Raw genomic sequence first — 25912 nt, forward strand, 5'->3', positions numbered from 1 at the left:
TTAGATGCATATATTGAATTATCTATTGTAAATGCATTAACTGCATGTATCTTAACCTTACAAATACTTTTTCTGTTATTTAGTCATTAAGTTGAATCTGACTCTTTCTGTCCTGATGGACTTTAGCACAGAAGGCCAATCTGTCAAACACTGCTTCTTGAGGTAATTGCAACTTCACATTCATTAATTCAATAATGCTGTCCAACCACCTTTGCCTCTGACACCCCTATCATTTTCTTTCAATCTTTATCAGCACTGTTACCTTTTTCAGATAATTCTGTCTTTGCATTCTGTGACCAATGTATTTGAGTTTTAGTTTTCCTTCAGGCCTTCCAGTAAACAGTCTAGAGTACATCATTTTAATTTTTGATGTTGAACAAAAAAAAAGAGTGTTTGCATTTTCTACTTTCATCTTCATCAACAGGTTCTTCAGCTCTACCTAACTTTCAGCCATTAGAGTGGTATCATCTGCATATCTGAGATTCATACTATTTCTCCTGGCAATTTAGATTTTGGTATCTGATTTATGTAACCCAGGAGTTTGCATTATATATTCAATGTATTAACTGGGCAGGTTTTAACTCTTGCAAATACTCTCCTTTTATTGCAAAATGTATCTTCTCACCAATGTTTTTAAATGCAAACATTACATGTTACTCAGTTTATTATGTAATATCAAGTGTGCTGTTGTTACATCATCAAACTTAACTAATCAATTAAAGTCTTGTTTTTGGATGTCTGCCTTTGTGCTCAGGTCAAGGTTGTAGAAAGTCCTCAGACCATATTATCTGCTTGGTCAACCAATAAAATAAATAAAAACATTGCCCTTATCCTAATACACTTAGACAATATTTTACTGATTTGAACATTATCACTCAGAGTGCACCATGTACAGAATACAGCCTTAAATAAACTTTTACACAGTACAACATCCCAGTAATGAAGTAATTAAAAAATTTAAAACTACACAAGTTTCAGCTACTATGCCATAAATCTCTGACAATAAACACACACAGGGCACAAGTGGTTTGAATTCATTACCTGCTGACATTATTAACTATTAAAATAATTTTCAAAATTATAATGGGATTCAGTAACACCTACACTGAGTATACACTAAGTGTACACTGTTCTGAGTGAACAGACAACACAGACATAACTCACACCTTCTTTCTCCTAATTTTAGTTTTCCTGCTGATATTCTTGCAGTTTTAAATATTGACAGGGATTCATAAAGGATACAACAAAGTGTAGACTACATGTACACTTAGTGTAATCTTTCTGAGTGACTAGAAAGCAAAAAAATGTGATAAGAATGTTCTTGACTACATATCGTGTACACATAGTGTACACTTAGTGTAGGCTTTATTGAATCTGGCCCATTCATTATGAACATTTGACCCCATCAGCATTAACAATAATGACTACCTCCAGAATACACTTTATGTAATGAAAACTCCTTCTGTTTAATCTTTTAAGTATGTTCTTAATTTTATTTCCTGTATGCCACATGCTGTATAACCTCTACATTGGTGCCATATGACATTTCACATCATGCAACACTGGTAAAATAACTGTATTCCTCAGATCCATCAAGTATGACTCAATGAAATCTAATGCATACTGCTGTCATGTACTGTGTACTTATGCTTCAGAGAACATGTAGCTTATGCTTTTTCCTCATGTCTTATATTAAACATCACTGTTACATCTTTTACCAAATTATTTCACTTTGATTGCAAGAAAACATTAATATACACTTTGCTGCGTAAATGCTTAATCATAATAAATTAGTACCACTTCTATATCAAAGGTACATTTGAAATAAAAGACCTGTGTGTGTGTGTGTGTGTGTGTGTGTGTGTGTGTGTGTGTGTGTGTGTGTGTGTGTGTGTGTGTGTGTGTGTGTGTGTGTGTGTGTATGTGTGTGTATGTGTGAGCTTGTGTGTGTGAAAGTGTGTGCATAATATATGCCTGAAAATGTAGATAAAACTCCCTAAATCCACAAGTATAAATAACACTAATTCACAGAAAATGCAAAAATTCAGTAACCAGAATAAACCCTGCAAAGAAATCAATGCAACAAACAGCACAACAAGTATAAAAAAATGGCAAACACATTAATGATTAACAGAGTGGTGCCATAGAAATCCTTTACGTTCTTAAAATTTTCTTTACTAAGTACTCAAGAATTAACATACATTATAACACCAGCATTTCAGATGTACGAACAATGACTCTGACTTACACTTGGTAAGATATGTTTATATTATAATAGGAGTGTTTATTATTGTAATGATATTGGGCAAAATTCTAAAACCCACCTGATTAAAAAAAAATATATACATTGACGTCCCACTCACTAGGCTGAATAGGAAGGTTACTGTTAGCTGCCTGTCGGGTGCCAGGATCCGCCACATAACACAATCACTCAGGTCACTCCAGAACAAGTACAAATACAACTCTGTCATTGTCCATGTTGGTGTGAATGACCTGAGCTATACCTCCCTGGACTACATGAAAAGAGACATGGAAGAGCTTTCTGATCTTGTAGCCCAGGCTGGAATGACCCTGACCCTGAGTAGCATCCTGCCCTCACCAAGAATAATATCACAGTATAAAGAAAAAATTATCAATTTCAACAATTGGCTAAGTTTCTGGTGTCATTCAAAGGAGATCCAGTGTCTGTCCACCTGGGATGACATGCTCGACAAGCCATGCTGCTTCACTAGAGACAGTTTGCACCTGTCACCCTTAGGCTTTCGAATACTGGCCAAGGCTCTTGCCAACCCCATAGTGCCTTTTTTAGGCATGGCTCAAAAAACAAAGCTACCACCATAAATAGCACAAGTAACAAAAAACTGAGGGTAATGCTACTCAACGCCAGAAGTCTAAACCTCAAAATGCACACACTCAAGGCACTCCTCAGTATGGAGAAAATCGATATATGGGCAGTAACAGAAACCTGGTTTAAGGCTCCAGAGAGCACCCCAGCACTATCAGGCTACAACTCATACCATGCATTTTGGCCACAGAACCCGGACCAAAATACAAAAGGTGGGGGCGTATCCATATTCATCAAGGATACCCACACCTCCAGGTCAGTGGCACAGCACGATGCTTCAGAGATCATCCACGTGCAACTAACAACGGGCAAAACTGCAATTCAAATTGTAGCTTGCTACGGATCACCCACCATGTCCCAGGACCCCCATTTTGCATTTCTTGAAACACTGGGAAATATAAAGGTCCTACCATGCACCCTAACATTGGGTGATTTCAATTACCCAAACATTAATTGGGAGAACTACTCAAGTACTAACTCCCTTGCCCAACATTTCCTAGAATTTATAAAGTCAAACACCATGGATCAACTGGTCAACACTCCCACCAGAGGTGGCAACATATTGGACCTGGTCATCACCAACATGGGCGACCGGTGCTCCACACCGGAGATCAACCCCTTGCTGGTTAGATCTGACCATAAACAAATCACTTTGGATATCCACATTCCGCCCCCACCCAGAGACAAGGAAACCACAGTGAAAAACTTTTCAAAAGCCCACATGCCAAAGGATAACATTGTCCAAGCTGCAAAATCCTTTACTAATGCATTCTACGGGCACCTTCAAGAATTCATGGATCGTGCTATCCCAAGCAAAACCAAGACTTACTCCTCCAAGAAAAGGAAACCAGTCTGGTGGACTCCTGCCATAAACAAGCTATACAATAGAAGGAGGAAACTAGTACAGAAAAGAGTAAAATCCCAAGAAGGGAAGACATCCCTGATCAGTATCAGCAAGAAATTATGATCCCTCATAAAATCATCCAAGGCGATTTTCAAAAGAAAAATTGCCAAGGACTCCAAAGACAACCACAAGGCAGTCTTTAGCTATGTCAAGAATCTAAGTGGCAATGCTCAGATCTGCTCGGAGTTAGTGGAGAATGGTACAAAATACACTGAATCGACCAATATTGCCAACATCCTGGCACACAGGTTCAGCGCAAACTTCACCCCCTCTCACCCCCAAAAGGGCCCATAACCATACCAGAGGAATGTAGAGCTCCTGAAATCACAGACACTCAGGTTAAAACAGCCCTCTCCAAAGCTAAAAACACAGCATCAATGGTGTCCCAGGCTGCGTCCTACATGAGCTCAAAGACGAACTAACCCCTCACCTAAACACACTATTCAAACTCAGCCTCTCCACAGGTTACGTACCCATAGAGTGGCGCACAGCAATGGTTATTCCGAGCCACAACAGTCCCCAGGAACTATTTCCCTATAAGCCTGACTAGCTTGGTCTGCAAGGCTATGGAGGGCATCATCATAGAACTCATTAAAAGAGACACTGGGAACCTCCAAACACTGGACCCTACCCAGTTCGGCTTTGTTAATTGAAGATTATGCCTCCTAAACCTGGTGGACTTCTTTGAGACAATAACCAAGGCTATAGACGAGGGAAAGGTGGTACACACAGCCTATCTAGACCTCTCAAAGGCATTTGACACCATTTCCCATTCTGGTATTATAGACAAGCTCACCAGCCTGAACATAAACCCCTATGTCACAAGATGGGCTGCCAACTGGCTCATGGACAGAACCCACATGGTAAGAGTTGTGGGATCTAGATCTGACTCTAAACCGATTACAAGTGGCATTCCCCAGGGCTCAGTCCTAGGACCCCTCCTGTTCGGCATATACTTCTCAGAGGTACAGGCAAGCACAGGAGGACTATGGCTGACCAAATTCGCAGATGACTGCAAACTAGGGGCTATAATTGACTCTCCAGCTGACACAGCCATCCTCCAAAAGGGTCTCACTGAGACAGATACCTGGTGTCAAAATCATGGCCTCAAGCTAAATGCCAAAAAATGCATAGTCATCCCCTTTGGAAAAAACAAAGTACCCACAAGCTACCACATAGGTGGTAGTCCCCTAAATATGGAAGACATAATAAGGGATTTGGGGACCCAAGTAGACAGTAAACTCTCCTTTGATAATCACATTGCCAAAGTGGTTAGAAAATCCTTCTACATGGCCCACCTTATCACAAAAGGGTTCGCATCCAGATCAAAAGAGGTATTTGTGCCCCTCTACTTATCGCTTATCAGACCCATCATAGAGTACAACACCCCATTTGGGATGAATCTTACAAGACACCTGCAACAGCTGGAAAGACCACAGAAGTACCTCACCAAGAGGATCACTGGCCTAAAACAGATGCCCTATGCAGCTCGACTGAAGAAACTCCAGCTGTACTCGGTCGCATACTGCCTACTCAGAGATGATCTCTGCCTGACATACAAGGCCATGTCCAACCCAGAACTGATGGACATGCTCCACCTAAAGAAAAGCTTATCCTCTCAAGCCACGCACTCTAGGGATCTAAACCTCACCACAACAATAAATAGGACATGCTGGAGGGATAGATTCCTGTCACAGAGACTTCCCATGCTTTGGAACAAGATTCTAATCTACATTAGGCAGAGCTCCTTGCTAACACTCTTCAAGAGAAACCTTGACGAGTGGATGGGAAACAGAAAGTTTACCCCGGGGATCAGTTCAGTGGTTCTGCTGGACAGAGGCACAGGGAACTAATCTAAGGGGGCGGCAAAAGCCAACCCATTCTGGCTAGGCTTATAAATGCCTTCAGGCAGATAGCCTAGTACCTACCTATGAACCTTTGAACCTATGTATTACAAGCTCACTTGCCCTCCTCTTATAGCACACTGGAATTAAGTAGATGAATGCTTTCGACCATGGGTATTCTGAGGAGTTTCAAAGAGTCTCCCACAACAGCATTAGGATATGAAACTTTATACTGAAAAGTGAACTATATTTTTTTGGAAGTGATATTTGCTGGCTTCCATAGCCACATGAAAGACTGGGTGACAAAGAGTAGAAACTAGGCTTTGATTAAATTATAAAAAACATGAAGTGAAATGATTTGCCACTGCTTATGACTATCAAAAAAAATGCGATGAATCAGAATGTGGTTCATAGGTTCATAGGTTCATACTAGGCTATCTGCCCTAGGGCATTTATAAGCCTAGCCAGAGTGTGTATGGCTTTCGCCACCCATATTAAATTAATTTTGCTATGCCCTTTTTCAAGGTTAGCATACTGTGCCTCTGTCTAACAGTGACACAGAAGTGATACCCGGGGTAAACCTACGATCTCCCATCCACTCGTCAAGATTCCTCTTGAAGAGAGTCAATGAGGGACTCTGCCTAACCTTGACTGGGATTTTATTCCAGAGTGAAGGGAGCCTCTGGGTTATGAATCTGTCCCTCCAGCATGTCCTATTTATTTCAGTGCTGAGGTTCAAGTCCCTCGAGCGCGTAGCTTGATGGGATTTGGATTTTCTGAGGTGCAGCATGTCCATTAATTCCGGGTTGGACATGGCTTTATACGTCAGGCACAGATCGCCTCTAAGCAGGCGGTATGCCACTGAGTAGAGCTGGAGTTTCTTTAACCGGGCAGCATACGGCATCTGTTTGAGCCCCTTGATCCTCTTGGTGAGGTACTTTTGGGGTCTTTCCAGTTGCTGCAGGTGTCTGGTAAGGTACATCCCAAAAAGGGCATTGTACTCAATTATGGGCCTGATGAGGGATGAGTGAAGAGGCACGATGACCTCCCCTGATCTAGATGTGAATCCCTTCGTGATTAGGTGGGCTATATAAAATGTTTTTCTAACCACTTTGGCCACATGGTTGTCAAATGAGAGATTGCTATCAACTTGGGTCCCCAGGTCCCTAATTACTTCTTCTGTACTTAATGGATTACCACCTATGTGGTAATTTGTGGGCACTTTGTTTTTGCCAAAGGGGATGACTATCACTTTTTTGCGTTTAGCTTAAGGCCATGGCTCTGGCACCAGTTGTCTGTTTCTATGAGGCCCTTTTGAAGGATGCTTGTGTCAGCTGGAGAGTCTATTATGGTGCCCAGTTTGCAGTCATCTGCGAACTTGGTCAGCCACAGTCCTTCCATGTTGGCCTGTACCTACGAGAAATATATACCGAACAGGAGAGGTCCCAGGAATGAGCCTTGTGGGACGCCACTTGTAACTGGTTTGGAGTCTGACATGGCTCCAGCTATTCTAACCATGTGGGTTCTGTCCTTGAGCCAGTTTGCAACCCATCTAGTGACATAGGGGTTTATATTTAAACTGGTGAGCTTATCTATAATGCCCAAGTGGGGTATTGTATCAAAGGCTTTTGCGAGGTCCAGGTAGGCTGTGTGGACCACCTTCCCCTTGTCAGTGGCCTTGGTGACTGTTTCAAAGAAATCAACCAGGTTCAAGAGGCAGGATCTGCCCTTAACAAAGCCAAACTGGGTAGGATCCAGTGTCTGCAGGTCCCCAATATCTTTATTTATAAGGTCCATGATGATCCTTTCCATAGCTTTGCAGACCAAGCTAGTGAGACTTATGGGGCGATAGTTTCCAGGATCTGTTGAGGCACCACCTTTGTGGAGAGGGACCACTGTTGCTGTACACCACTCTTTGGGTACATATCCTGTAGTAAGGCTGAGATTGAACAGTAGTTTTAGGTTTGGGTTTAGCTCTTCTTGGAGTTCATGTAGGACGCAGCCCGGGACACCGTCTGGTCCCATTGATGCTGTGTTTCTTGCTTTGGAGAGGGCAGGTCTTACCTGAGCATCTGAGATGTCAGGGGGGCAGCACTCTGCTGGGATATATATTAGCCCTTTTGGTGGGGGGGGAGAAGTTTGCGCTGAATCTGTCAGCTAGGATGTTGGCAATGTCTGTGGGTTCGGTGTATTTTTTGTCATTTTGGACTAATTCTGAGCATATCTGGGAATTCCCACCCAGGTTCCTAACATAACTAAAGAAAGCCTTGTGATTATCCTTAGTGTCCTGTGCAATTTTTCTCTCGAAGCTGGCCTTAGACGATTTTATGAGTGCCCGTAGTTTTTTTCTAATACTGATCAGAGATGCCTTCCCTTTTGGGATTTTGCTCTATCATGTAGTAGCTTCCTCCTTCTATTGTATAGTTTGTTTATGGCTGGGGTCCACCAGACAGGACATCTGCCTTTGGAGGATTGGGTCTTGGTTTTATTTGGGATTGCATGATCCATGCATTCCTGAAGGTGTTCATAGAATGTGTTTATAAAGGATTTTGCGGTCTGGGCAGATATCCACAGGCCGGGGCTTTGAAGGATTCCACCTTGGTTTTGAGGAGTGTGAAATTTGCTTTAGAGAAGTTTTTCACTGTGGTTTTCTGGGCATGGGGTGGGGTCGGGATGTGAATATCCAGTGAGATTATTTTATGGTCTGATCTTACCAGTGAGGGATACACTTCTGGTCTGGAGCATAGAGTCCCCATGTTGGTGATGATCAGGTCCAGTATGTTTTCCCCTCTTGTGGGAGTGGCAACAAGTTGTTCCATAGCATTTGAGTTTATAAATTCTAGGAACCTTTGGGCTAGGGTGTTGGAGCTAGAGTAATGCTCCCAGTCTATGGTTGGGTAGCTGAACTCTTAACCTAAATGCAAACTAATATAGTGCAATTGCATGTAATCTGGATGGCATCCCTTACTTTGATGGCTAGTGTATTTTAAATACAGGAAATGCAGGCTAATTTATTTATATATATATATATATATATATATACACATATATATATACACATATATATATATGTATATATATTAAAGATCTACAGATATAGTGTTTGCATATTTGTAAAATATTTTAAAATGCTTAAGAAATGAAATATCTTAAATATCTGATAAATGCATAAAATTATTTTTCATCTCACTTTATATACCATTCCTATAAACTATAACTTTATTATAAAATATCAAAACAGCGTCAGTAACACCAATTACAACATGAAGTTCACTAATCCATTCACAAATGCGTTAGGGCACTTGAGAGATTGCTGCTGTCCAATAACTGCAGAGCAAGGAGTAGAATAACAGCAGTGCTCTGCTTTGGTGTAGTCAGGAGAAAATTAGGGCCTGTTCAGGTTCCGCTTTTCGTTATTGTTCACTATGAGATTCTTCTGTTTTTCCTCTGTTTCTACACTCACTTCCCTTGGCGTATTTGTATATTTTAGAAAAGACTCACTTTATCTGCCACTCCACACACTGAATTCTGTTCTTATTTTAACAAGTGGAAACTTTCATCGAGAATCAACACCAACATTATTTAGCTATTTTGCCCACAGTCAAAGCTTAGCAACTCTTGCGTTGACTAGATCTACATGCTGCACTTCCCTTGTTACTGGTGTTATGTATTTTTGACAGCATATCAGGCTGCACCTTCCACTGTAACATCCATAGTTCTTTAAAATGGACAACGTATTGGCCAAATATCAGATCTAGTGTTAAGTTAGGAACTAAAGCTGCATGAGATAACACTTTTCCTAAGACAAGTTGTCTTATAGGGTACTCCCTCTCATGTCCACGTACACGTATATGAATATCTTCAATGTCTGCTTACCAGGTATTTTACACCTCCAAAAAGTTCTATTAAAATCATTGAAATCTCAGATTTTTGATGCTTACAAGACTGAACACAAATGCTCAATCTTGTAAGCTCAAAAAATAAACCAAAAAATGCACAAACATGTAGGGGACTGTGCCCCCACACCCCCTGCTACTTGTGTATTCCAACTCCAAGATCATACCATAATGGAGAAAAGATCAATACCCCAATCTCCACTGTGTCTTCATCACACAAGTTAAACTTTCAGCAAAAAGAAACACTGTTCCATTTCTTTTTGATAGTTTGAGCATACAAGATTTGAGCATTTGAACACTATCTTGTGTCAAGCCTTTGAGAACTCGAGCTTTTAAGAGGGAACCACTTGTAAATATATTGTCCTTTAGTCAATTTAACCATGCTCCAAGTCCAGCAATCATTGCATTTCTTTTCCCTAAATCATAATATTGTATTTCATTAAGTTTTTCTTGTTTGAAGGCAAAGCAACATACTTAGGTGAAAGACTTATTATTAGTCCTTGCTGTAAGCATATTTAAACAAATGATGTTATGTAGTCCTATCTCGCCTTAATTCCTGCTGGATGGGTTCGGAGATGATATTCGGCTCTGACTCAGCCGATACTAAAGCTCGAGAGCTTTTACTGGCTCGAAGCTAGCCCCTATCCCATGGTGCCTCACGGCAATCCCCAGATCTCCTTTGCTGTGAAAGCTTCAAGGTTGTGTCTTACTGGCTCATTAGCTAAGTAAAACTTTATTTGCTAAATTTAGTCTTTTTTTCCTCACTTTTCTATCCTTTATATTCTATATATATATATATATATATATATATATATATATATATATATATATTGTCTCTTGTGTGACTGTTTTTTGAGAGTTTATGACCCCTATTCCTCCCCAAAGGACTGTACAGCCCATTTAAGTTAGAGGGCCGTAGTGCCTGTTTAAGTTAGAGAGCCTTTCCTCCCTGTGTGTGAGTGTTTATAAAAAAAAAAAAAGTTATATTCTTCTTTCTTCTTCTTTGCCTGTAGTTAGTATTTCATGTTGAATTGCTTGTTGTTTATCTAGCTACTCTATTCCTTGTAGTTGGAATGTCTAAAGATAAGGATAGGGAGCATAAGGACCATCGCCTTTTGGGGTTTAAGAAGTGTGATAGATGTGCACAGAAAATGTCTCTCACAGACAGTCACACCAGTTGCATGTATTGCCTTGGTGAAGCCCATTTGTAGGAGCCCTGCACTTTTTGCCATGCGTTTAGCACCAGAGTTTTAAATGGGAGAAAGAGAAAACTTATTGTTAGGGGTCTCATGATCAGTTCCTTCCAGGAACAGCTGGAACTTGGTCAGGCAGCTCCAAAATCTTCTAAGAGAAAACCTTCAGCCCCAGCTTCAGAGCCGACTAAAAAGACTAAAGCGTCTGAGCCAAGAAGTTCCGGCTCCAATTCAGCTTCGTCCATTTCGGTGCCGTCGGTCTCTTCAGCACCGAGGCAACCTTTGGTACCGAAAATTTTACTGGAAATTGAGGTTGTGTCTCCCACCTTGAGATCACCTATTTTGGAGATGAGTAGATCTTCTTCTGTCTCCACCAGATCATCCAGGACTCTATCAGATGAGGACATTGAGCGGGTGGTTAAGAGGTTGCTTTCAGATCCAGCTTCGGCAAGAAAATTGTCCCCTCCGAACCCAAAGGTTTCGGAGCCGACACCTTTACTGACCACTGTTCCTCCTCTGACTGCTTTGCTCTCGGAGCCTATTACTTCAGGTTCTTCTGTCTTGGACCCGTCGGCTCTGAGGATTCAACCTGCTTCCTCGGAGCCAATTACTCTATCCTCGATGGCTCAGTCTGGAGCCGAGGGATCTGGGAGCTGATGCTCTCGAGTCGACTCAGAGGGAGACAGTCACTCGGGTTTCTCCTGGGAACTGACCCTCCCTCTCGGAGCCTCAGCTTGGCTCCCACTTCTGCTTTGGCGCTGTCCCCCCTTGCTAGGAGTCGACCATCCGTCCCCTTGGAGTGAGGGGGGAAGGCTTTCAAAGCTATAGAGAAGGTTTTATCCTCTGCTAAAGCCATACCTTTGGAACCTGTGTCCCATCAGCAGCAGGCAGCAACCTCTTACCCTCTGCCACCCCCACAGCATAGGGAGCCAGAGGCCCAAGTAGCCCCCATTGGAGGTGCCCCCTCTTCCGAGACCTCCCCAGATTATTCCACTGGAGAGCTCCCTCTGAAGAGGGAGGAACAGATAAGAGGAAGCATGTTGTCTCACCTGAGTCTGTCATGTCAGACACTGATTTAGAGGAATCAGAAGGGTCCCCTAGATCCCCTCTGAGGATGTCTCTTTTTCTGACATCCTAGAAATCCTTAGACAGAGGGGTGACTGGAAGACCTCTAACCCTACTGAGGATGAATCAGTGTATCTTGAGGCCTTTGGTTCCCGACCTTCCACCTCCTGGGTGACACCGCCTTATGACCAACTCTTGGGGGTCATATCATGGAAAGCCTGGACCTCCCCAGACTCAGTGGAGCCCGTCCCGAGGAGGCTAAATAAGTTCATAACAGCACCTGAGGACAAGACTTTTCTTAGTAAAGGAGTTCCCATTTATGCTATGGTGGTAGCAGCAGCCAACAAGAAGGAGTTATCCGAGGCATCTTCTAATATCCATCCTCCTAACAAGGAGTCCAGGATGATGGATAGGTATGGGAAGCGTACTTTTTCTTCAGCAGCATTTACACTAAGATCGCTGAATTACCTTACTCATTTTACTCGTCTTCAGAGGGATCTCCTGAAAGAGTTAGGAGACACCCTCAAGGGTTCAGTAGCTCCGGGTTCCATGGATAAGGTTTCTGCACAGCTCTCCACCCTTACATCCATAGCTAACTCCTCCATGAGGCTGATATTGTATGCCGCAGATGCAGTGATTAGAGCAGCCACAGCAGGAATATCCCTCAGGAGACATTCTTTGCTGCGTCTTTGTAATTTCACAGAGTCCTTCAAGTCTTCCTTCACTAATGTCCCCTTTGATGGTTCATCTCTTTTTGGACCCCAAGTGAAAGAGACGGTGACTAGAAAGGGAAAACCTTTTTTGCCATCTGAGTCCGTTTCTCCCTCCCATCTAGACCCTATCCCAAGGGTAATACAGAAGGGAAAATGTGGTTTCGTAAATCCCAAAAAGTTTTCCTGAGGCACAAGGTCAACCCACCCCTAGAGGCAGAGGGGGAGGATATAATGCAAGAAGCCACCCTCGGGGCAGAGGAGGTCCGCAGTATCAGGGAGACAGAGAAATTTTCTCTGCTCATCCCTCCCATCATCCCTGAGGGGTTGCCCGACTGTCTGTCTCTGGAGGCAGTTGGGGGTCATCTATCGCTGTACCCAAGTGCCTGGCTAACCATCTCACAAGATTATTGGGTACACACCATAATATCGAGAGGTTACTTGATCCCCTTTGTTTCTGAACCCCCAACAAACCGGTCTCTACCAGACGTACCACCCATCCAACTAGACAGTGCAACATCAGAGGTCATCGCGTTGCTGCAAAAAGAGTCATCCAAGAAGTCCCCGCAGAGCAAGTATGATCCAGAACTTACTCTCTATTCTTTTTAGTTCTGAAAAAGACAGGGGACTGAGGATCAAACCTAGATCTCAGCAGGCTCAACAAGTATATGAAGAAATCGATGTTCCGAATGGTCACTCTGCAGTCGATATTTCCCTTTATCGGGAAAGACAATTGGATGTGCTCAATCGATCTCCTGGATGCGTACTATCACATCAAAATGGACACCCGCTCCAGAAGAGTCATTTTCAGTTCAGAACACTGCCCTTTGCTCTCACTACAGCCCCCAGAGTGTTCACCAAATGCAGGGCAGTGGTTATGGCTCACCTGAGGTGTCAAGGATTCCAGGTGTTTCCATACCTAGACGACTGGCTCCTCACTGCTACCACCAAGCATCAACTCATCAGAACCAGGGATGAGACTCTATCCTTGTGCACCAGTCTAGGCATCACTGTCAACCTAAAAAAGTCAGCCTTATCTCCTTCGCAGCACATTGTATACTTAGGCTCAGAAATAGACACAAGCACCATGTCAACAAGACTAACACCAGAAAGAGTAGAGTCTTTATGCAATCAAGTCAGATCCTTGGTAAACAAACAAAAAGTTCAAACCAGAGTAGTCCTTCAGGTCCTAGGGACTATGGCTTCCTCCATCCTATTAGTTCCTCTTGCTCATCTACACTTGAGGATACTTCAGTGGCTGTTATTTGCCCAATGGTTGATGCAAGACCTTCCATTGTCTCATCAGATTTTTATAACAAACACCTGCAAAAAGGATCTGACATGGTGGCTGCACACAGAAGAACTTCTCCTAGGTTGTCCACTTGTTCCTCCCCAAGAGAAAGCAGTTTTGACCACAGACGCTTCCCAGATAGGATGGGGGGGCATTATCTGGGAATGACAGTCCAAGGTACTTGGCAGAACCATAACAATCACTTGCACATCAATGTTCTGGAGATGAGAGCGGTGCTGTATGCGTTGCAAGCACTTCACAGCTCCCTTCCCACCGGGACAATTGCGATACAGTCAGACAACATGTCTGTCGTGTGGTACATAAACAAGCAAGGGGGACCAAATCTTACCCGCTTTGCAGAAGAGTTTGGAAATGGGCGATGGATACTCAACGCTTCCTGACAGCATAGCACATCCCGGAGAAATCCAACATAATAGCAGAAAAACTCAGCTGAGCAATTCTGATGCCTCACGAGTGGTCCCTGAATCCAAAAGTTGCAAAAGAGATCTTTCACAGATGGGGCCAGCCTTGCTGCAATCTATTCGCCACTCACCTGAACACCAAATGCAGCAGCTACTTTGCCCTCATTCACCATCCGGGGATGTCACCCAGGGATGCTCTAGTCCATGATTGGCCCCCGGGACTTCTTTATGCCTTCCCACCTTTTCCTCTCATCCCAAAGGTAATACAGAAAGCAAGACAGTTGAAGAGTTCCTTGATCCTCATTGCTCCTTACTGGCCTCGACAAGTTTGGTTTCCCTTCCTGTGGCCCAAACTTTTGGAGGAACCATGGATTCTGGACCCATCTCCAGATCTCCTGATTCATCATTCGGGACAGTTCCACCCCACCATCCACACCCTCTAATTGACAACATGGCTGCTCCAGTTCCACAAATAGCCAGGTGTATTCCCCTATCCCCTTCTGTCAAACACTTTCTAATTTCATCTCATAAATCTTCCACTCAGAAACTATACTCCAGCAAATGGAAAAGGCTATGAACCAGGGCTTAGATCCATATATGGCTCCTATAGAATCTATCCTATCCTTCCTAGTGTAAATTTTTCATGAAGGAGCGGCAGCTGCTACAGTTAGAGTTCAGTTAGCTACCATTTACAATTTCCATTTTGGCTTCATGGGAAATCCAATCATGCAACACTCCTTGTGTAAAACCTTCTTAAAAGGAGTTCTTCTTCTCAGGTCTCCAATCAAAAAGCCATTAGAACCCTGGGGCTTAAAATTAGTCCTCTCATCTTTGATGTCTGCACCCTTTGAGCCATCCTCTTCCTCAGACCTAAAATTGTTGTAGTGGAAAACACTATTCTTAGTAGCCATAACATCTGCTAGGAGAGTCTTAGAACTGCAAGGTCTTACTATTCAACCTCCTTACATTATTTTTCCCAAGGATAGAGTCTCACTCAGGACAAACCCTTCCTTTCTTCCCAAGGTATGCTCAGAGCACAATCTGAATACTGCTATTGAACTACCTGTTTTTTTCCCAAACCATTCTAATAAATCTGAGTATAGACTACACCAGTTAGACGTTCACAGAATTCTCAGATTTTATTTACACAGGACTAAAGAATTTAGAAAATCAGATCAATTATTTGTTTCCTTTTCTGACAAGAAGAAGGGCCTGCCTGTTTCTAAGGTTACTCTTTCAAAATGGCTTTCAGATTGCATTTCCTTTGCTTATCAATCAGCTGGCAAACAATTACCCATCAAAGCCAAAGGTCATTCTACTAGAGCTGTATCTACTTCATGTGCCTTTAGATCTAGGCTCCCAAATGATACTATTTGTGCAGAAGCTACTTGGACAAGACCACATACTTTTGTCACTCATCACAAATTCGATTTGGCCTCCCAGGACAGGTCTTCCTTTGGGTCCACTGTGCTGAAGAGTCTCTTCGCTTGAGCCACCCAGGATATAGGTGCTAGGGACGCTGTCCCATCCAACAAGAATTACGGTGAGATAGGACTACATAACATAAAGAAGTTATGTACTTACCATAGCATTCCATGTTTGTAGTCCATCTCGCCTACATTCTTGCATCCCTCCCTCCAACCCCCTTCCTGTTTTCTGTGGGATCTGGTGAACTGCACTGGTGCTGTCTGACCTGGTTCTCATTTGTTGTCCACCTGGCATGGATTATATTTCAAAATCCTTTGTCTGTACATATGCAGCTCTGATATTTGTCTTACTTGATAGGTACTTATTGCTTTCTTGCAAACTAGATCTGGAGATTGCCATGAGGCACCATGGGATAGGGGCTAGCCTCGAGCCAGTAAAAGTTCTCGAGCTTTAGTATCGGCTGAGTTGGAGTCGAATATCGGCTCTGAACCCATCCAGCAAGAATGTAGGTGAGATGGACTACAAACATGAAACGTTATGGTAAGTACATAATTTCTTTTTCATATCTCTGGAACCACAGAGGTTACTAAAGGAGTGTACATGACAAACTCTTCAGCACAGTTTTTTATAGTAATAGTTTTCAATTACCTACTAGGTCTTAAACTGGATTTTATAAGTTATAGTAAACACAGTAACTACTATGCTTGTAATATTTTGTAAACAACTTATAAAATTTCAGCAACTACTCTAGTTACATACATGCCATCTGAGGCATTTTGTTCATCCAGCTGAAAGCTTTCATTTGAAGCTCTGGTCTAACTGTGCTACTTTGCTGTCCAGATATTTAGAAACAATCTAAAATTTATGACAATATAAATAAATACATATTATATAAACAGCAATTAATATCTCATTTTCTGCACTAGACAGATGTCAAATAGCAATACAGTTGTGGTTGCCATTGTGTAAGCTTTAAGATGAAATCTTTTAATATTTTGTATGTGGCATCATTTTGGAACTATTAATGCAAATATAAACAAGCAATATTTTGATGCCTAGAGGTGTTAGTAAGCTAGAGGCATCAGTTGGCTGTAATAAGTTAACAAGTTAGTTTCCTATGGTCCACAGGTGCAATGTTTGATCCCCCTTAGCCTCTATTGCCTAGATGTGGAAATCTGAGCAAGTCCCTTAACCAGACACTGCTCCCGGATTTAGTGTGAAAAACTCTACACAGATCACTGCTGTACCCCGGAAAGCTAATCTAAATAAATATATAAATAAACAATTGATATTCTATAAATACAACTAGCTGCTCAGAAGACTTTACCCACATTCTTAAATTACTAGGGAGTGCCCTTCTAAACTTGTCTACAGCAAACATTTTCTAAATTTCACTTGCACTGTTTACACAAAGGTTCTATCCACAGTTTTAAAGTATGTATTGTCAACCATTTGTGACACATCCTGTATATCCATATTTAATGTTCAGTTGTGAAACTTAAGTGACTATGACTCCAGCCCTTCCCAGATGCTCCCATTTAAGTGTCTGGTAGATGTGGGCATCGGCATCTTTTACTGCGTCCATTTGCCACTAGCGAGTCCCCCTTTCCAATATGATGATAAAGTCTCAGTCTATTCAGCTTCAGGCCCACTGCTGTCACACTTCATAGATTTTACAGGCCACCTGGTAGGCTTCCACATCAACTTCTTTGCAATTAGCAATTGGCTTTTGGGACACCCAACAAGGTCGGCTACTGTTTTACAACAGATGCATGACAAATGCTGCACTCCTTTGCACTAAGATATCAACTAATTTATCCATTTTGCAAAGATGCAGTAGTTACAACTTGATAAACACAGGCTTTGGTTTCGCAGAAAAAAGAACAGCAGTCACCATTTCCTACAGCCACAAGGATCATTTCAAGAATAAATCTCAATATAAGCAAAGAGCTTTCACAGTTTCATGGTATAACTGTGTTGTTTTACTGCCATGAGGACCATTTGACTAGAACAGATCTTCATTAAGGCACTATCGTTTAACAGCTACAGAAGGTTTTTCAGTCAACACAGCACAGTCAGTCATCACAATACCTTATGAGTGGTGGAAAAGTCAGAAAGCATACCTTCCCTGTAGCTTCACAAAATAGAACTATTTTTTTCCTAGTGGGGGGGTGAAAAGAACTCGGGCTGAGCACATTTCAGATAGCTTTGAAAATTGTGTAAAAATGTTCTAAGCAATCAATATAGCTTCTTCTCCTACTGATGGTAATAAAACACTTCCTGAAACAGCTTCATCAGAAGGTATAGTGGGGTTATTTATAGGGAACATAAGATAAAAATGATTCCTTGGAGCAAATAGGGTTAACAACAAAATAAAGTTCAATTCTTTACAACAGCTTTAGCAAGTAAAGCTCATGGTTTCAGAAATTGTTCACAGATGATATTTAAAAGCACTTCATTAATTACAGTTATTTAAACTTTTGCTGATATATAGGACTAGGGAAGTTCCACTCAAAATCTCCCTTCTGTGTTCTGGCTTCAGTTATACATATCTTCCATACTTCATTTACATTGACAGCTACCTGCCTGACTTCACCCTTCAGACATGACTTTCCTACTGACTTCCTGACACAGTCCCTTCTCAATCCAGGATTTGGAAAAACAGGCTTCTACTCTCTCTTTGCTTGACTGCCTAAGCTACCTTAGCTTTAAAGGCATAGTGATCTCTAAGCTACAGCTATGCCCATTATATATCCAGACATGTGTAGATATATATATATATATATATATATATATATATATATATATATATATATATATATTTATACATTTATAAATATGTACATGTATATACACACACACACACACACACACACACATATATATATATATATATTTATATATGTGTGTGTGTGTGTGTGTGTGTATATATGGTTCCACCTAAATAGGCTGAGAACAGAAAAGGTCAACATTATTATGCCAACCACAAAATAAAGGAATAGAAGGCATGCACACAGTGCAGTGCAAATAAAGCACTGTTCTTCCTGGAGAGGTAAGCCCCTCTGCACCCCCAACCCATTAATTATATTTACCAAGTCCAGCATCACATAATACCAGAAAAAAGGGCGAATTCCGCAACTCTGGTGATACAGTAATCTCACAACAGTGTCGATAGCCTGGGAACTCAGAAAAGCTATACCACAAGAAGTTCATATATTAAACTCAATGAAAGCGCTTAACCTATACAGTTGTGTGGAGTAGCTTTTCTGAGTTCCTGAGCATTCTTTTAAGATATATATATATATATATATATATATATATATATATATATATAGACATACATACACACACACACACATATATGTATATATATATATATATATATATATATATATATATATATATATATATATAAATACATGTGCATTGTGCATGCACACATAAAAATATATATATAATATATATACGGGTCTATGTCAGATGACTGACTTTTCAGAAACTCAAAAAAATATCAAAGAAACCATAGGATTGATTTTTCAAACACTCAAACATTAAAAAAAACACAAAAATCTAACTTATTTATGTTTTTGGAAGGGTCAAGCCCCCATGCACCACTCACACCCCCTACAAATTATATATACCAACTCCAAGATCACACTACAGTGAGGAAAAGGGTAAATTTCTTAATCCTCAATGTACCATGCTCGCCATTCAACAGCTTTGAGTTTTCAAAAATTCGATCATATGGTCGGACCACATGGAGCTCGACTTTCTGAAATCTCTGTCAACTGATAGAGACCTATACATACATGCATATAGGGGTCTACTTCAGAAGACTGAAAAAAAGACTAAAATTTCAAAATACTGAATTATGGAATTTGCCCCTTCTCCACTGTTGTGCAATCTTGGAGTTGGTATATGCAGTTAGCAGGGGGTGTGGGAGTGCAGTCCTCCACATGAGGGGTGCATGGGGGCTTGCCCCCCGCATTAAAAATATGTTCAGTATTTTGAATTTTCAGTGTTTTGGTTTGTCAGTCTTCTGAAGTAGACCCATGTGTAAATATATATATATATATATATATATATATATATATATAGATAGATAGATATATATATATATAAATATTTATATATATATATATATATATATACACACACACACACACACACACACACACACACACACACACACACACACACACACACACAGATATATATACATACATATATGCCTCCTTCAGTATGGGAAATACATAATCTTGGTATACACAGATTTTTATAAAGCTTTTGATAAGCATGAAGAATTTTTTTTTGTTTTCCTGTCCAAATGATCCAATACCTTTTGTGTCTAGTCAGTCACCCCAACCCTGTTAAGTTAGAACAAGAACAGCAAATTGATTTAGAGTCTGGATTTTGTTCGTAGATGTCAGTGCTGTTTTCACTATTAATTCTAGTCTTCTAAAATATTCCTAAATTTTGTTCATATTTGTTCATGTTTTATTGACAATCCTTTATCAATTCCCAAATATTTATATACTCCCTCCTGCTCAGTTTTCTTTATATCACATTCCTGACCCAGACTGATATTTTCTTGGTGTTTTCAAATCCTCATCTGATAAACTATACAGTTTTAAATCATCCACAAAAAGGAGATGAGAAGTCTTTACACTTTGTTGTTTTATGGAAGTCAAACTGTAACCATGATCTAATCTGTTAAGTAAACAGCTTAATGGTTTGAGGGCAAGACAAAAGAGTTGCAGTGACAGTTACCCTGGAATATCCCCCTTTCAAATTGTATCCTTTATCATAGCAGGGTGTTTGCCACTGTTTTATGGTCACCGTAATGTAATTGATCAATGTAGGGTGTATCTTATACTTTTGAAAACACTCTTTAATCTGTGAATGTGGGATTCTGTCTAATGCTTTTTTGTAGTCTATCTATGCCATACTTAGATTCTTCCACTTTTTACAATTCTCCATTATGACTTTATTTAAGAACAATTGATCCTTTGTTCCATATGACTTTCTTTAATTACCATTTTGTTCTAGTGCCATGACTGAGTTTTCCTCTAAATGACTATAAACTCTATCAGCATCAATTCCAGTACACTGTTTATACAGTCTTAGAAGGCAAGTTATTGGTCTATAATTTTTGTGACAGTTGTAGGATCACCCTTAAGGAGTAGTATAATCTTTCCTGTTGTTAACCAGGTTGGTGTCTGTTCGAGATGTACATACATCTACAAATAGTTTTTACTCAGGGCTAAACCTCTGTGTAAAAATGTTAATACTTTCAGCCAGAAGTTAGGTACTGAATCTGGACCTGGGGTTTTGTACCAGGAGCGTTTATTAATTTTGTTTCAATTTCTCTAGCCATTACTTCATCCCATTTCATGTCCTGTACATTTAAACTTCTGTTTCTTTTACTTCTTCTATCCATTCAGCATCATAGATTCATAGATTTTTTTTCATCCAAAATGTATCTATTTCTTCTTTTTTAGTGGCATTTCTATTCCTTTTGCGTTGTTTCCCAATTATCTCTAAATTTATTTTTGAGTCATCAATGAATTGCTTATTTTGTACTTTTTCTTTATATTTATCTGCACATCTTCTAAGTTTTTCTGCCTGTGCTGATATCTTTAGTTTATTATTTGCAATAGTATATGATAGCTCCTGGTCTGTTTTGATACTGTATATTGCTTTTATCATCTCTATTAGTCAAAGTATTTCTGTATATCTGTTGTCTCTTCTGTACACTTCTAATGGTGATGCTTCTTGTCGTAATTTCTTTACAATTTTTTCTGTTCGATACTTCCATGATGGCATTTGATTTCTTCCCTTCCCTTATTGCCCTATGTTTTTGTGGTAAGCCTTAATCAATTATTAATTTAGCTGCTCAGTGACATATCCTATTTACTTCTGTTATATCACGTGAATTTCTGTGAACAGTCTTGATAACTGTGTTCATTTCCTTTATCAACTTTCTAACATTTTGGGTTTTATTGACTTTCTGTAATCTATTTCTTTCATTGATCTTAATATGTCTATCCATGTCTATTAAATCAAGCATCTCATTCCTTAGATCGTTTTCTTCTAAACAACAGCACATTCTTTGTCCTCCCTTTCCAGCGGGCATTCAACAGAAAGTTCCAGAACATCTTCCTGTGACATATTCTCTTCAGCTTCATTCTGTGTCATCCATTACTCTTTCATATGGGAATACAATGGCCTATCAATCCACAACACTGACTGCGTCAAAAGTTGCCACTGTTTCCTTTTCCTTCCCTTGTTGTGCAACTCCAAATGAACTTTTATACTGGCTACCATCTGAAGGGCCCAAAGTATCTTTATATGACAACTGGTCAGATGTTTTCAGTTCCACTAGTACACATGGTGTGTATGTGTGTGTGTGTGTGTGTGTGTGTGTGTGTGTGTGTGTGTGTGTGTGTGTGTATACTGTATATATATATATATATATATATATATATATATATATATATATATATATATACACACACACACACACACACATATATATATATATATGTGTATATATATATATATATATATATATATATATATATATATAGGTAATGCTATATTACTATATTATTTAGGAAACTTTTCATTTGTTCACAAAACATGTAAAACTGTCATCTAAAACACATTTACTCGACTCATATCATATCTAAAACTATATTTGTAAATAACAAGCTCTTCCAAAGCTTCTGTTTTGCAGGATCAAACATCTACCTTATGTAAACATACTAACTTCACAGTTGGACAGCTGCAAAGAAAAGAGAAAAAACAAACACAGTGAACCACAGCTGATGTAGAAACTTGTAGGTGGACATTAACAAGGTACACATAATGCACTAGATCAATCTGCATTGCAATGCCTACCACCCAAACACTGTAAACTACACAAGCATTCATCATGTATAGCCTACTACACTTTTCTATCAAATGTGAATAAACTAAATGAGTTTTAGATCAATTTTTTTAGATATTCTCTGTTTAGTGTAAATGAGTCACACACTAATATTACACACATATAGACACACACCCACATTTTTTTAGAAAGCTAACCATTTAAACCTGAGATTACATGCTACTTACCCTTACCTGTACTAATAATATTATGATGGGAGGGAGTCAGTTGGTAGCAAACTGTACTAACATATGAAATTGTTACTTGTGTGAAAATGGTTACTGCAAATAATGTACTCTCTCAGCTGTGGTAACTCTGGAGTTGATTTTATTAATTAGATGGGGTTGCAGGAGACATAGCTTCTCCTATGTGGGGTGTAGGGACATAATCATCCACTGAAAATATTGAGAAAACATCCAATGCCATTTCATACAGCAAATGTACACCATAGACTCTCTCATGTTAATGCAGTCAAATATACTCACCCAGATCCTGCCTGGTATAACTGTTCAAGAGAAAATCATAGTTGGCATAGTTACTCCTTTATGATCTGCATTCTCCTTTACTAGCTATCCCACATCTGACTGCTAGTTTTTAGTAACCTCGTCTGTGACTTTCTGCCCCCTTGTGACTTAGCTCTCATTTTCTCCTCCCATTTCTCACCTTAGAAAAACTGTATTTTAGCTAAGAATTATGTAGATTGTCATAAATTCTATAACTAGTTATATGTCTGTCTGTTCCTATATCATTATATGCACCTTAAGTTATGCACAGCTAATCATTTTTTCTCTCCATAGCTACCAACTGTTATTTTAACTTACTACATTGAATTTATAGTCCAGCTGGAGTTAAAAACAGACTGTTTTTGAAATGGTCAAACAGGTAGCATTGTGACACTTAATATATTCATATCGCCTTATTTGTCAGCTATATTCTATATAAGAATAATATCTATTTGTTAGGACTGCCACTATAGCTTATTGAGTTACAACTCAACAAGGAACCAAGTAGCTAAGCATACCTGCTCAAAAATTCAACTTGATGAAAAAATTAAATGTAAACACTTTTTGCAACCTACCCTCAAACTTACATGTACCATGTCAATTGTGGCACAAGCATAAATAATGAAGAAATCTCATAAAAGAAAATAATGACTGTCAGCATACACCAAAACGCCTCAACAGCACTGCTGCCTTATGAAGAAGAGCAGCCAGTTATTTTTCATACAGATGAACTCAACCACATAGGACGTCATCAGTGTTTTACTCAACAAGTGCTAGAGAAGACAATTTTTAATATTTTGATGCTGATCAGTGGCCTTCCATAATAAAACAGTATAATAAATGCTAAATAAATAAATAAATAAGCAATGATGCTTTAGACAGCATAAAACAATGTGGAAAATACTGTTACAGTAACTGCAGTAGCTGGAGTTTAAACCATGCACATTACCAAAGCCATCTTGTCAACTCTTACTGACAGGCACATACCTTTAGGGGCATTTTTGCATGCTCATTAAGGAGGGGTACATCAAAAACCAGTCTCCTCAACAGATGCTGCATCATAGAAGGCCTCAGCTGACTGAAAAATAAAAATAGCATTAATGAGTTTGAATACACAAACTGACACCAGTACATCTGCTTTGTTAATGCATTTGTTTTGAAAGTACTTACCTCCTTTTGCAGTATTATCACCATAAACTAGGCACTCTGTATATATATATATATATATATATATATATATATATATATATATATATATATAAACTAATTTCGCTCATGACAAAATTTCAAGTACAGATGTTCAGCAACTATTTACTTTCAAAGGAAGTCCAGAGAATGCATAGGTCAATGGTGCATAACAAGTTTTTCATTGGGATAGTCAATGACATCCAATCTCATTCAAGTATTTAAAGGCTCTAAAAAAACACAGAACTGCAGATAATGAATAGTTCCAGTTTAATGCAGAATGAAATATAAGGGTTCTGTAGAGATACATGATTTTTGCAGGCTGGGTACTAAAATGTTTGATTTAAGAGCTCATACACAACAACAACAACAACAACACAAGCAAACACAATAACCTCCATCTGCTGTTTTTACATATCCAAAATATCAATATGTGATACTTTCCTGAAGCAGGCTGCCACTGCCATTGATTAAACACTTGGACTTTGCTTCAAATTTCTCAGCCTCATACTTTTGTAAGTTTAGTTAAAGAGGTTTGTTGTGAGGGACAATGAGGTAAAATACTAATATTAATCTATTTGTGGTGCACAAGGATGCAATGCAGTCATGCTGCCAGTAACCCAGGTTTAGAAATAAACCCATACTACTGAACGATCAGGTAGTCTGTGGTGGGATGAAGAAGTGGTCTGGGGCCTGTTATTTTTTTAAAACAAGAAACACCTTTATTAAATTATCACGTATAACATAGGCAATCTTACATTTATAAAAATTAAAATGAACCATACCGATACAATTTCTTTTGCAAATATTATACATTACAAAGCATTCTGTCACAACCATAGCTGCAAATATTATACATCGCTATCCAGTCATTGTCAAATATTACACAGTCCATTCAAATCTTGTCTTCTTTTAAACCTCATTCCTCCTCTGCATGTATTGATCCCACAGTTCACTTTTTTCCTATGTAATTTGTTCCTACCATTTTCTAAAGATACCAGTTACAGTTGTTCTATCTCTGTTACTATCTTGGCTACTTCTAGTAAATTTGGTTTAGACTTTGATTTCCATTTTTGAGTAATTGCTTTTTTGGCAGCCATCATAATTAGACTCAGCAAAGCCTCACTGTGTCTAGGCAATTCCAATTCTGTATCATAACTCAAAAAACAATTTCCTTAGTTACACTAATTTGCTTACCCAGTATCCCCAACAGAGCAGTCTGCAGGGAATCTTTAAAATCTGCCAACTCATTACACTCCCATAAAATGTTTTCTCAGTTACCTCTTTCTTCCCCATCACACCTCCAACATTTGCTGTTTATTGGGGCATAAAAATACCTATGTAAATATTCCCAAACAAAGATCCTAAATCTTCTGGACTTTGTTGTATATTTGGGAGACGTACATATATCTCCCCATTTTTTTCTTTCTGAATTGCTTATCCAATCTCTCTTTCCAATCATTTCTAACCTCCTCTAATTGAGTCTTATAATTGTCATGCAATATTTTATATGGTCTACTAATTATTCCTTTCTTAACAGCAACTTCTGTTCTAGATTCTACTAAAACTCTACCAGTGGTGATCTTTCATTTAGGACCCCCCTATTTCTTTTTTTCTTTCTCTTTGTCTATACTCTGATATAAATCCTTGATAGGGAAGGCAGTCTCTAACCTGCAGTACAAATATGTTATTGGC

General features: G+C 39.6%; 1 protein-coding gene across 1 annotated transcript in view; it reads right to left on the minus strand.

The window, feature by feature from the left end:
- Positions 1 to 25912, minus strand: part of RYR2 (ryanodine receptor 2) — a 6224161-nt gene that overhangs the window by 2470706 nt on the left and 3727543 nt on the right. The window contains exon 51 of the mRNA XM_044059048.1: positions 24020 to 24110. Within this exon, the coding sequence (XP_043914983.1) occupies positions 24020 to 24110 (91 nt within the window). The remainder of the gene's footprint in view (positions 1 to 24019; positions 24111 to 25912) is intronic.

This window comes from Protopterus annectens, chromosome 1.part2 (genome assembly GCF_019279795.1).
Source record: "Protopterus annectens isolate FY-2018-M chromosome 1.part2, PAN1.0, whole genome shotgun sequence".
NCBI lineage: Eukaryota > Metazoa > Chordata > Ceratodontiformes > Protopteridae > Protopterus > Protopterus annectens.